The sequence below is a fragment of the Neurospora hispaniola genome (genome assembly GCF_033458365.1).
Source record: "Neurospora hispaniola strain FGSC 10403 chromosome Unknown B0T23scaffold_1, whole genome shotgun sequence".
Classification (NCBI taxonomy): domain Eukaryota; kingdom Fungi; phylum Ascomycota; class Sordariomycetes; order Sordariales; family Sordariaceae; genus Neurospora; species Neurospora hispaniola.
The window spans coordinates 5,676,058-5,689,012 of record NW_026944406.1 but is presented as its reverse complement, the minus strand read 5'-3'; the positions used below and the strand labels follow the sequence as shown (position 1 = coordinate 5,689,012).

Here is a 12,955-nt window from a genome sequence, read left to right as displayed (position 1 = left end):
ATAGGTTGGGGCCTGGCCGCCTGGAAGCTAGGTAGGTTGCCAGACACCGCCCAAGGATGGAAGCCCGGCCTGGAATCGAAGGCGCGGGGACGGAACCTGACGCTCTGAGGTGGGTCTTGTTGCCGCCCGCTTCTGGGCTCGTCAACCTCGAGGGAAGCTGAGGTTAAGAGGTGATGGCAACCATGTTTAAAAGGTTTTGATGTATATATGTCTTCCGAGTGATATATTCAAAGCTGCATCGCAGACGAAGGACAATCAAGGAGTGGTTGATTGTCAAAATTATCCCGTTTGAGACCAGTTCGCTGCCCGTTGATTGATCTGACACACTTCAGCCCGTTTGCCGGCCCGGGCCTCACTCGGTTGCTCACTGGACTGTGATCCACATCGATAGTCCCCCCCAGCTCTGGCAGCTTCCGTGGAGCTAAGGCCACACCATGACTCGTGCACTCGCCCCCTTACAACTCCACAACTGACCTCTCGATGCTCTCCCGTCCTCCTCTACCACAAGTCGTCCGTTGTGTCAGTCATCAACAACTGGTCATGACTGTCTGAAAGCCCGTGGTATTGCCTCCCGTTCTCGCTTAACCAGTCCACAACTAGACAGCATCACCTCTCGACACCCTGATTCATCTCATCAATAATGGATGCATCTGACTGAGCAGAGAGCCCAAGCACGACAGACGCATGCCAACAAAAAGGCACGATGATGCACGACAAGTTCGTTGCAGAAAAACGAAGCAAGACCAATCATCCTTCGTCAAGAAACCTGGCCAATCATTGGACTTTCGGGATCGCTTCCCGAGACGAGGAACCGTGTCTCGCCATGGCCCATGGTCATGCTCTTTCTTTCCGGAGTTCTTCTCCTTCTGCTCTTATCGTTGCATTCTGCTATCGCTGCCTCTTGCATACCTACCTACATTGGGCATCTTACATAGTCTCCAGTGAACGTCGAGTCGTACAACAGTACCAGTAAAGATGCGTGGGGCTTCCCCTCCCTCCCGTCGATTGTTCATGTCCTTGGGCAGCGGGGCAGTACGGCAGATATCTCTCTACCGTGTCGATGTGATTATTCTGTGTACATACCAGCTTTCCCAACCTTAACCTAAGCTCTCACCACACCAGAAAAAGAGCTCACGGAACCCAGGTTCTTCCCAGCACCAAGCCCACACTTAAGAGCTCATCGACGTCAAGTTAAAGGTCAGAGCTACGTATGTATGTGTCCCACAGGGTCCCAGACAAGGTCATCAAAGCCATCTCCATCTGGGCCGCGATCACTCGGACCTCTCATCACGAGACAGGACTGATCCGTCACTTCTTTGCTCATTCTGTACAGTAAAGACCTAGTAAATGCAAATTTTACTACCTTCAAGCATTTGGCATTTACTAGAGTCACACTCACATCCAGATTGTTGAATACGGACTACCCGGACACTTGCCTTTTACCAAGTAGCCTTAGGTGGACTTGCATTTATTAGGGTCTTTACTGTAACACCACTGCTTCATACCTTGCCCTGCGCTGTATTCATCCGTCCCTAACACACGACGACTAAGCTTGGGATCTCTACCTCAGAATGCTTCACCTACTTACCTCATCTTGCTCTGCACGCATTATATTATACAGAGGCACTTCCAGACCCCGTCTCCAGTACCAAACACTATGGAAGAGGACCCCTTTACCTACGTCCTGGTACTAAAGCTGCGTTGGTTCAGTGTCGTACAATTGTTGTACAGCGCCGCTCAGATTCACTCAACTTACTTGACCAAACTCAACTCCACTCAACCCAACTAAACTCAATTGGAGACCCCTCAAGGCGAAATCAACTCTGGACAGTTACCATAGCGAATTGGTGGCATTTATGGGATATAAAAAAGGCCGTATGAGGCTTTTTGTACGAGATCCGTACAAGAACAAACCATACCACCACCACATCGTGTATCCGAATTCACTTTTTCCAGGACTGACTACCTATCCACACCTATCACATACAGTACCCATGCACCGACCCGTTATTAACACTCGGACTCCTAATTTCGCCATAATAAATCAGCGTTTAGTATATGAAGGATACATGCAGCATCTCACGTCGTAACTTGGTCCGAATCATGAAAGAATATTTGCTCACAAGGCCTATATATGTATATACCCCGATCCTGAAACGGACCCTGACATGATATGATCTACTTCGCCATTCTTTCAGTACAGAAAAGTTTCCATGACCTTGGGGTTGAGATATATAACTAGGGAACTAGATAAAAATCCCATGGCTGTCGCTCTTGTCTTGTATAGGTGCCACGCATCCACATATAGGACCCGTTGGCGGTGATCCTGGCGTTTTTGGCGGACTTCAGCGCGGAGCAAACGACTTTACCCTGCTCAGCTTTGACCCTCTCCTGCTTCTTTCTTGCTTCGGAAGTCGTGTGTCCAACAACCTGGATAAGACACAAGGTTGTCACATTCTCTGGACTCGTCATCGCAGGCTTGCAAAGATCACAAATGTCACGCGCGACCAAAAGACTATCAATTATCAACCATGAGTGTCGTCGTAGCTGGAATTTGTTGCAGCTCGAGGAGATGTGGTGAACTTGAAAAATAGGAACAGTTAAACATTGTGTCATAGTCAGCTTCTGACTAACCATGCCGTGAAAAGGGTTATACGGTGAGTAACCGGTGACGGGCTTGGCATAAGGTTGCTTCACCCTCCTCACCTCTCCATCATCCAACTTATTTGGTATCGGTTACAGATCTGTATCAGTTTCTGGCAGTTAGTGTAAATCGTGTTGCAGAGCATAAGCAGAACTTAGGACCTATTTGCTCCTTCTCCTACAGATATGATCATGTTCAAGCATGAGAGTTGAGATTTGGACGAGTAACTATCTAGTGACCTCGACGGTAACAATGGATGTTTCAGCGTGCGCTAAAGGTACAGGTAACTCAAGGCAACGCACTTCCTCCACTGTGAAGCCACTGTTTCCATATACGATACAGTAAAGACATCAACAGAACTGACTTCTTCCTCCTAACGAGCGTCCCACAGACCACAAACATTTCAGCCTCTCTCGCAAGTTACAGCAGCTTCAAACTCTTCACTGCTCCCTTGACTTGCTCCACGGGGAAGACGTCACCAATTTTGTCTGCGGGCTCAGGTGAGTCGGCCTCAGGTGAAGACTCGGTGTTAGGGAACACTGTGTGCTGGTTCACCTCAATCTTGGGTACAGCTCCAAAGCGGTTGTTGCCCTGGTCCCAGATCTGTTCATCGTGTTAGTAACATTTTCACTCTATCAGAGATGCGTGAACTTACAGCGTAGATGGACTTGAGGAATGTATCACCCAAGATATCGAAAGGCATAGTACCCCTCGACTGCACACCACCGTACCAATGGTCATCGTCAGCCGGTGCCAGCAACAGATCCTCCTTCTGAATAACAAACTGCTCTCCACCAACTGCGACACTCAGCTGAGGGAGCTGATCAGCTGTGATTGTGCTCGGGATGAGGTAACCTTGGTATCGGTAGCTGTACTTTGAGCCAGGGATCTTTGCGTAGAGCGCTTTGCAAACCGTGTCTGAGACGAGCGCCAGTGTGGTACCAGTATCAGCAATTGCGGTGTTTCCGCTCACAGAAACATTCTCGCCGTCGACTGTAGCGCTCTCACTGGGGAACTTCCAAAAGCCCTCCGAGTTGTCGATGGGTGTCCATGTGATATCTTTTCCGGAAGCTTTGACGAGATCTTCATCGACCCAGCCAAAGGTGTAGAAGGATTTCTCCTCTGACTTGTCATCACGAGCACTGTAGAAGGCGGATGTGAACAGCTCAGCCTCCTTGGGAATGTCCTCCTGGCTGATCATGTTCTCGACAGGTGTGGGCTGTGGATCCGGTTTGCCACCGCTCTCGATGGTGTTGATCGTGGAGAAGGCAAGTCCAAGAAGACCGTCAGCTTCGCCAGAGGAAAAGGCACTGGACACCTTCTTGGCAAGTTCGATGGCTTGGTCTTTGATCTGAAGCCCACCGACAGTAATGACATCCGTACCGACGGTGCCCGAAGCGGTGCTTCCATCGCCGTACTGAATCTTCCAGGTCTGGTCGGTCTTGCTCTCCTGGAAGGTATCCGACTTCTTCGGGTCAAACTTCTTGTCGGCGTGATGAAGAAGAGATGAGTCTGTGCAGCGGACCTTGAAAGAAACTGGTCAGTACCATGACAGAAGTGAAAGGGGAGGGGTTGGGTACTCACCCAAAGATCAGCAGATCCTGTGTCAAAGTCAAGCTTGACCTTCTGTTGCGGAGTGCCAATACCAATCTCGCAGAGATACTGAGTGTCGTACTGCTGATCCTCGGCAGGGACAGGCTCGTTGTCTGTGTGAGGATCGTCGGGACGTTCCTGGGGTGTCCTAACCAGCTGCTCCCAGTGACGAGTGTAGCCGCGGCGTTGGAACTCCTTGGTGAGATCGGTCTTCTTCAAGTGGAAGAACCTGGACTCCTCGGTGGGATTGAAACCGTAGCGGGCCATTGCACTGACGTATGCCTTGGTGCCATTGAGTTCACGACCGGGCTTGCAAACAGCCTGAACCTTGTGGAGGCCAAGGTCCTGACGGAGCTTCGACTGGACTTGGTACATAGAACCCATGGCGACCGATGATGCCTTTCTGAGAAAGGGCAAACGCTCACGAGGGTATCGGAAGTTTGAGGGAATGAGATGTGTATCTCGAATGGATAGATGAAAACGTGTGCGACAAGACACTTGGGGTATCTGGATGTTTATGGGAGAAGGGCAGCAGGATTGTGTTGGGAACCGAGCCGTGTTCCGAGCAGAGTTGATGGGGGGTTATTATAACGTTAGAAACTGCCAGCAACCACAGTTACCCCCACGGAATGACCTTCCATACCCTAGACATCACGACGTGAACTACCCGGAGAAAGAGCGATGGGTTACCCCTCAAGCTCCCACAAGAAAGGAGTCACGTTGGCGTCGTTCTGAGCGAGATGCCTTCTTGACCCTCCTATCATGATGACAGCGAGGAGGAAGCGGCTCTGTTGAGGCAGGCAGAACCTCGGTCCCGCTGCGAGTACCACGTTCACCTGATGTAGAAGTTTCCTTGAGCGACTGCCCTGTCCATTTCATCCTGCTGCCTCAAACAGGACGGATTGCGTCTCACTGACACATCCACCCGCAAGTCTTGTCTACAATAGATAGAGGTAGTCACGATCCGTCCCATCGATGCAACTGAATGGTGAAACTGAGCTTTCGTCATTGTCACTGCCATTGATCTCGTGCTACTGAAAGCGGCCGGAAGGACTCCCGTTAGCAGGTGTGACTGATAACCTCGAGTCTCATTAGATACTCGTGAGATGGAAAGAGCTGGTTCTGTGTGAAACTAGGTAACAATGACTGCCTCGTGATGTTTGCGAAAGTAAAGGTTCGAAGCCCAACGGAGAAGGAACTGAAGACTGACCTGAGTCACCGGATTGCTGATACCTGCCTACCTTAGGCAGAAGTTCAATCTTATCTTGAGATCCAGGGGTACTTCTCAGTCGAGGAAGGAACACCTTCTTGTTCCAAGAGCCCTTCGCCCAACCGTAACCCCTCCCTTGAGTACTTCTGGATCGCGCCTTCCCTCTCAATGTCAGACAATCTCTCTTCATGACGTTCATTCCCAGCTTCTTTGATTTTGGAGCAAACATTAGGTTCATCTTCGGATTATGTCCGAGTTCGATCGAACTAGCTTGGGGCTTGGGATGTGTTCAGCCTGCCTGCAGTCTTAAGCAACAGCATCCAAGACCTTTGGTTTGCTTCAATACACCAAGAAGCTAGAAGCAAGACCCATGTGTAAACAGACATGGTGTTATAACACTCATGTAACCAGCCTCACGTCTTCAGTATTGCTCAACTCACGAATGCTCGTGTCGATTGCCCACTGCTTGTTCACTCCTTTTAAAGTGCCTATTTTTGTTGCCATGGTAACGGACTGCGGAGTGTCCATCATCCGGTGTTGACATGCCTCCATTGGAGGTTGATAAGTGTGGTAATGTCCAATCTAGAAAATAGGTGCGCACTGGTCAATGCTACCTCTACCGACACTACCATCACCATCCTTTCCTCAGTCCCTTTTGAGTGAGACGCGCGGTTAAGTAGTTGGTAGCATCGCGGTGGGTAGAGGTAGCAGCCGTCGTCGTCGATTCGACACATGGGTGAAACGCGGCGGCGATTGATGAGGTGACGACTTGGCGGCTCGAGACGCTGCTAGAAACAGAATGACGACCCAGCGAGGTGGGTACCGCAGCGGTGATTGACGAGTCCCCAAACCCCACTGGGATAGCCCGACTTTCGTAAATATCGAAACGGGTACAGTAGACTTAGTACGGGGTACCTAGGGCGGGGTGAGGGCGGACTTCGGTTGCTGTTCAATCCTCGGGCACTCTCTCGTCCGCGCCTAACGACTGTGCCTCTTGTTTCGATCAACTCGAATGGAAAGGGAAACGTGGAAGAGTGTCGAATTGTCATTTCCGACCTATCTCCAGGATGGAAGCACATTCATGGTGCTCACCAACCAGCTAGGTGGGAATACATACACTACACTAGTGGTAGGATGAGTTTGGGGCAGTGACACGTGTGGAGCTGCTGATGTGGGCTGGAACAGATCAACCCCATTTCCTTAGCGGGTTTGGGGGATCCCTGTGCAATTCCAGGGGACGCAAATCGGCAGCGTCCCCGGGGCATGGCGACAGGGCAGTGCGTTCGCTTCGTTGTTGATGGCGTCGTTAAAACATGGCCGGCATATTTGATGGTCTTGTTTCCCCCATCCATCCCGTGGCTGAGCCCATTCGTTGAGTTTCCCTGTTTCGTCGGCTTTTTTGGTTCAAGAAAACGTGCTCAGACGTCACAGTTCCCTTGTTTAGGTCTCTTTGCCTCCAACTACCGACCGCCCTAACAGGTCCCCTAAAACTACTCCCCTACTTACTCTCATTCCTGCTGGAAAGAGGTATCGATCGACATTGGTCGAGATTAAAAACTTGGGAAACTTCAACCCTTCAGACGAACAACTTCTTTAGCACGATCTCTACAACTATCTTGCTAAGTAGTAAACGACAGAGATATTCAAACGCATTACGAGTGCCCGATTCCTTTGACGCCACCAACAACACTACATCACCAGCATTGTCGTCATCTTCATCACTCACATCAGTCAGTCATGGCAGTCTCAACAGATCAACCGCCTGCGAATCCCATGTTCGCTACTTCGAACTCATCGCGCCCAACGACCGCCGAGAAGGCGAACCCTAGCCTACCAGTAGAACCATCACAGAAATCATCATCACGACCACCAAGCTTTGTCCCGTCGCGTAAATCGGTTTCGACTTCGCCAATTGACGGCCCCCGCTTTTCAACAAGCGACAATGCCGTCGCCGCGCTGGACTTTCAGGGCTCTGTTGACAGCAACAACGACCTACCAAGCTTGGCCACCATAAAGAAGATCGAAAACTACCATGTCCTCGATCGCGACGGCAAGTCGCACACCTTCCGGAGTCTCTATACTGGCAAGCACGTTGCCCGGCGAGTCCTCATCATCTTTGTCCGCCACTTCTTCTGTGGTGTAAGTTCATGGACCTCGTCTCCTCCCACACCCCTACTTTATTCAATGACAAACATCAGCTAACTTGCTCCTGCGAATCAGCAATGCCAAGAATACCTTCGCACCCTCTCTGCCTCCATAACCCCCGACGCCCTCCTCCGGCTTCCACTCTCGACCTTCATCGCTGTTGTTGGCTGCGGTAACCCACAGCTCATCGACATGTACGCCCAAGCAACCAACTGCCCATTCCCCATCTACGCCGATCCCACCCGCAAGCTATACCAGGAGCTCGGCATGGTTCGCACCCTCGCGCTGGGCGAGAAGCCCGCCTACGTAACCAAGCACCTGATCAAATCTTCATTTGATTCGATCATCACAGGCATCAAACAGATCCCCAAGGGGCTGGCCAACAAAGCGGGAGACTTCAAGCAGATTGGCGGCGAGTTCTTGTTCGAACCGGTGGATATTCAGAGTCCCGTTAACGCCGTACAATGGGAGGATATGGAAAGGACACTTGAAAGGGCAACAAGGGAGAACAATGAAGCGGCTGCTGCTGCTGCTGCTGCTGCTGCCGAGAGGAAGAGGGACAGTTCCGGCTCAAGGCTGGAACCAGACTCTGACGACAAAGAGACCGGTCTAGGTAGTGACAGCAAGGGGACAATAACAAAGGACAAGAAGATCTTTGGCGGCCAAGGACACAGGCCGTCGGAAGCCAGCATCGATGGCAAGAACGAAGAAGACGAAGGCGAGGAGAAAAAAGTGACATGGTGTCACCGTATGAAGACAACGAGGGACCATGTCGAGATCCCCGAGCTTATGGAGGTGCTGGGGCTTGATGGGCAAGGGGAGCCCATCAAGGACTCCAGGAGGTGGTCCAAGGCGCTGGAAACAAGAAAGGGAACTGGGTTTAGCATGGCGCGTAGGATGAACACTATGAAGGCAGAGGCAGGAGCGTAGGAAGGCCTTATGTGCTCGCCGTTTGGACGAAAAAGAAGTAAAAGGAAGACGAGGGAGGGTTTGCTATCATTGGGGATGACAGGACCATGATGACGGGAAAGGAGTTGATTGGTATAGGAATCTCAGAAAGGCATGAGAAAGGAGAGCAAGCGGGTGAAGACCTAGTTGACTTGGCATGGTGCATGTTGTTTTTTATTGTTTTCTTTGCTCAACTATTCCCACACGGCATGGCGGCTTGTTTTATGTTCGCTTTTGTTTACAAGCATGATATTTGAATCAGATTGATACCACCCCGTTTAGGTTCATGGGTACTTGCTCGATCGACTGTCCGTTTCCGTTTTGTTTTGGTCATTATCGAACCATTACCGCGTTAGCCTCTGTCAAGCCCAGGGGTTATCGGGTGTAGACAAGCGGCCTGACACTCGCCTTCAACTCTTCATTCTCTTCTGAGTGTCTGTTAGCTCAATAGGTCGAAGTGATTTCCAAGCCAAAGAACTACATGTGGCTAGAGTCAGTCCTCTAGTTTAACCCTGACTAGAAACCCGCCACCGCCGGTTGGTTTTTCTTCCTACATACCGCCTAGAACAGCTTACCGGCGGATAGTATCACCATGGTCACACGAGGTCAAACGTTCCTGGCTGAGACAAGCCTTCGGAATAGATTTTGTGTTACGCCAGATACTCTACCTCAGGATCTTCACCCCGCTTCTTGTGTTACACCGTCGGGGCGTCGGGCTATTCACTCACCTCGCTCCCCGTTGTTCTATACTCCGTACCTTTGGTGTTTCTTGTCGCGAATCTTCCTTTTCTTCAAGTCAGCAAAGGGACATTCAAGCTCCGTATGTAGGTAGGTGGGGAACCGGATTCATGAGCATTCATTGCTTTTGTAAGGTAACCTCGCTGGACTCCAGTTACTTCATGGGGCAATTCTCACTGGACTTTTTCAGGATTCCCGCCCTTTCTGAGGTAGGTAGGTACGTTGGGTAGGTTCTGGTTATGTGAATGAACGGATTGACGTGCCAACAAAACGCCCCTCCCTACAATAGTAGTCTAAGTAGTATCTGCAGAGAAATTTATTTTGTCCTTCCTCCACCACCACTAGTATTCTCTCTGTGACAGTTTCCTGAACCAAAAAAAGGCAACGTACAGTACAGAGCAGAGACATTCTAGGTAGACTACCTACCGTACCTACGGGCGTAACTAACAGAAATAAGTAACCTCTTCCTCATCTCGCTGGTCCACCCTCGCTGTCTTCCGTCGACGTGCTGTTGTCTTTCTTCAGTTCTGTCTCGGCTGCGTACGCTACCGCCGGTTGGCACTGCCCTTTGTCGTTTTTGTTCATCCCATTCCACAGAATTCTTTTGAATTTTTTTTATTTTTTTTGTTTAAAAAAAAAGAAAAAAAACAAAGATGGGGTGTGCTTTGCACTTCCTTCTTGATTTCAAGGGCGACCGGACAACTTCCACTTAGCCTTTTTTTGGACGTTGGCTTTGGGGACTGATACTCACGCGGCGTGCTGTACACAGACACAGAAAGGGGCCTGGAGCCTGGCCTGAACAGAAGAGATTCCGGTTAGTACATTAGGAATAAGGTTTTGTCAGTTGAGCTACCCCCTCTTGAATACTTCCTTCATAAGACTCGCAATGGAAGGATGAAGTGTTCGAAGTGGCCTTGAGGTTGTATTCCGCGCGCGCCGGTGTTTGAAACTGGCTGAGACATGGGCTCGAAAGATGTCGTGGGACTGATTGTCCACGGCCGGAGACCAGCCGAAATGTCGTGGGGGGCTAGTTGGTTAGTTTGGGCCTAACAAGGTTGTTGGGGTAGAAGTAGTTTACCTCTAGAGGTAGGCAGGAGAATAAGAGTTGTGTATGAATGCGCTTCACAATCGCCTAGAATAGCTGGGAAGTTACTAACCTGGGTTAATGAAAGCCCGGTTTAGATGAGACCTGCTTCTAGGTATGCAGTTAGGTACCACACAGATGCGGTGTTGAGGAGGTAAAAGGAAGCAGAAAAGGCCGCTGACCGACTGGATCGAAGATGGAAGTTTGACATTCGTACGTTACGTGCATGTGGGCAAGGTATTGGGATGACGACGAGCCCAGGATATCTATCTCAATCAGACATGTATGTACTGGACGTGAGCACATGCAGGCAGGTAGGCACAGAAGTCTGATTGATGATGAGGAACGAAGAAGCTATCCTGGTAGGATCAGAGACTGACATCCATGGATTATCTGGTGGACGGTGTCGGGGGCCGTGGACAAATTCATTAATCCCTAAAACTGAAAGAGGCCTCGGGTACATGACAACTTTGACATCTTTTACATCCTCACCTCACCTTACCAGAGGAGAGACGACACTCTCAAACGACTACTTGCAACCCAACCTTGCTCAACCGTGCACCAAACCAGCAAACCGACGACATCTCAAAGCCAAGATGATATCTCTCAGATTGTGAAAACCTCGATTCAAGCGTTTAGTCTAGACACAACTCACCACACGATAACCTACCCGTACCTCTACCTCTACATACCAACATCAAAATGTCAATTACTCCTTCCTCCTCTTGTCTTGACTCTCCTTCCCTCCCCTCCACAACCGGCCTCGGCATCCGCCTCTCCTTCTACCTCCTCTGGATCGGTCTCATCCCCGCAACGCTCCTTCGAACCCGCTCTCCGGCGCCCTATACCGTATTAAGGGCCGCACACGCGATTCTCTGTTCTGCCGTGTTCATCGGGCTCGCTATGAGAGTAGTAGCCTCTTCTCCCGGTTCAAGTACAGATACAGATACAGATAATGCTGTCTTCGGAGCAGTGGAGGTATACATTGCGACTTTGTTAGTCAGCGGTACAGCGTACGTCACGTTGGGAGTAGTATTCTGGACGGGGGTTAGGAGATGTCTTGTAAGGCCTGGTTCTGAGACGGGGCATGGGGAGAAGGGGAGGAGGGGTAGAGGTGATAAGAAGAAGAAGAAGGGAATGAGAAGGGACAACGGGGTGAAGGAGAGGGAGGGGTGTGATTTGCTGGTTATCATGGAGTTCGTTCTCCTGTTGATGGTGTGTGGGTTTCAGTTGTGGTTTTGGTGCTCTGGAGTGGTTGAATTAGTAAGAAGGAGAGATGAAAAGGTTTGTGGGAAACCGTATGGGTTCTTGTTTGCCAAAGCGGATTTGGGCAGTGTCGGGTTCAGAGCGTTCAATATTGCTGTGGTCTTGATAGTGTTGGTGGGCGGGGTGGTGATGGGAGTGAGGAGTTTGAGTGGTGGAGGTGAAGAGAAGAAGAGAAGGGTGAAAAAGAGAAAGAGAGATGGGTAGGTACTATTTCTCCTGTTTCCCTTCAATGAAACGTCAACCCTGCTGACCGATTACAAAAGTCCCTCTGGAAGCTCAAACATGGATCAACTCCAACTCGTCTTCAACCTCCTCATCGCCACTACCGTCCTCGTAGCCATCGAGCTCTCAATCCATTGGAACCGCGTCTCCTCAGAAGTTAACAAAATCAACAGCGCCTCGCAACTGATTCCACTCCTCTTCTGCCTCGTTCTCATCATAGCTTGTATCGTCGATTGGTTTTCTTCAACACCCAACAGTAGTGGCTATAGGAGCCATTCCAGCCGGAGCAGCGGCCGGGGAAGCCGCACCAGCGGGAGTGGAAGCGGCGGAAGCGGCGGTAGTGGCAGTGGTGGAAGCAGGGGGAGTAGAAAAGAATCCCGTCGCCCTTCACGCTCTCCTGCGAGCAGCAGTAGTAGCAAGTCAAGCCCAGGACCGCCGCGACCGAGCAATATCTTTCCTCCCGCACCACCGCCTCCAGCAGCTGGGCCAGGAGGATTCCGGCCTCCGGTGTCGCCGATGCCCGGTATACCACCACCACCTCCGTTTCCACCATTCTCCGGGTCAGGGCCTCCAGGTTCTCTTCCGCCACCAGGACCAATGTTTGGCGGCCATGGAATGCGAAGGGCGAGTGCCAGCGGTAGTCGTTCAGGCAGTGAATCCGACCGGCATTCCGATCATGAATCAGGCGATGATCATTCGTACCACTCCCATTCCGAGCACGAGGAGGATCAACACAGCGAAGATGATTACCATCCAGATAGTATCGACGAGGAAGAACGTGGCGGAGGTGGTGGTTCGGCGCCTCCACCACTAGCACCTGCACCGCCCGGCGCGTTCCCCTTCCCACCACAACCGCCACCACCAGCACAGTTCCCAGGTGCACCTCCTCCACTTCCACCCGGCTTCGGCCCCCCGGGAGGAGGAAGAGGAGGGGCTCCGCCTCCCGGAATGATGGGAAGAGGAAGCGGTGGTGGGCCGCCGACTTTCTTCCCTTTTGCTCCTCCAGGCGGGGGAGCGGGGAGGGGAACGATGGTTCCTCCGCCTCTTCCGCCGGGGTTTGGTCCTAGTTAGTACTAAGAGGTAGTTATCACGATGACACGACGTA

General features: G+C 51.1%; 3 protein-coding genes across 3 annotated transcripts; 2 read left to right on the top strand and 1 right to left on the bottom strand.

The window, feature by feature from the left end:
- Positions 1–2,820: 2,820 nt before the first annotated feature.
- B0T23DRAFT_36917 (aspartic peptidase domain-containing protein) lies at positions 2,821–4,934 on the bottom strand. The gene is made up of 3 exons (XM_062836497.1): positions 4,229–4,934; positions 3,300–4,169; positions 2,821–3,247 (listed from the first exon to the last, which is right to left on the bottom strand). Exons 1-3 carry the CDS (start codon positions 4,619–4,621, stop codon positions 3,065–3,067), a joined length of 1,446 nt encoding a protein of 481 aa, XP_062697812.1. The 5' UTR covers positions 4,622–4,934; the 3' UTR covers positions 2,821–3,064.
- A 2,120-nt stretch (positions 4,935–7,054) lies between these two features.
- B0T23DRAFT_36910 (AhpC/TSA antioxidant enzyme-domain-containing protein) lies at positions 7,055–8,827 on the top strand. Its single transcript, XM_062836492.1, has 2 exons — positions 7,055–7,586; positions 7,668–8,827. The coding sequence occupies exons 1-2, from the start codon at positions 7,185–7,187 to the stop codon at positions 8,520–8,522; spliced, it is 1,257 nt and encodes a 418-aa protein (XP_062697811.1). The 5' UTR covers positions 7,055–7,184; the 3' UTR covers positions 8,523–8,827.
- Positions 8,828–11,064: 2,237 nt separating this feature from the next.
- Positions 11,065–12,921, top strand: B0T23DRAFT_435642 (uncharacterized protein; the record flags this gene model as incomplete). The annotated part of the gene is made up of 2 exons (XM_062840538.1): positions 11,065–11,828; positions 11,892–12,921. The coding sequence occupies 2 exons, from the start codon at positions 11,065–11,067 to the stop codon at positions 12,919–12,921; spliced, it is 1,794 nt and encodes a 597-aa protein (XP_062697810.1).
- Between the last annotated feature and the right edge of the window lie 34 nt (positions 12,922–12,955).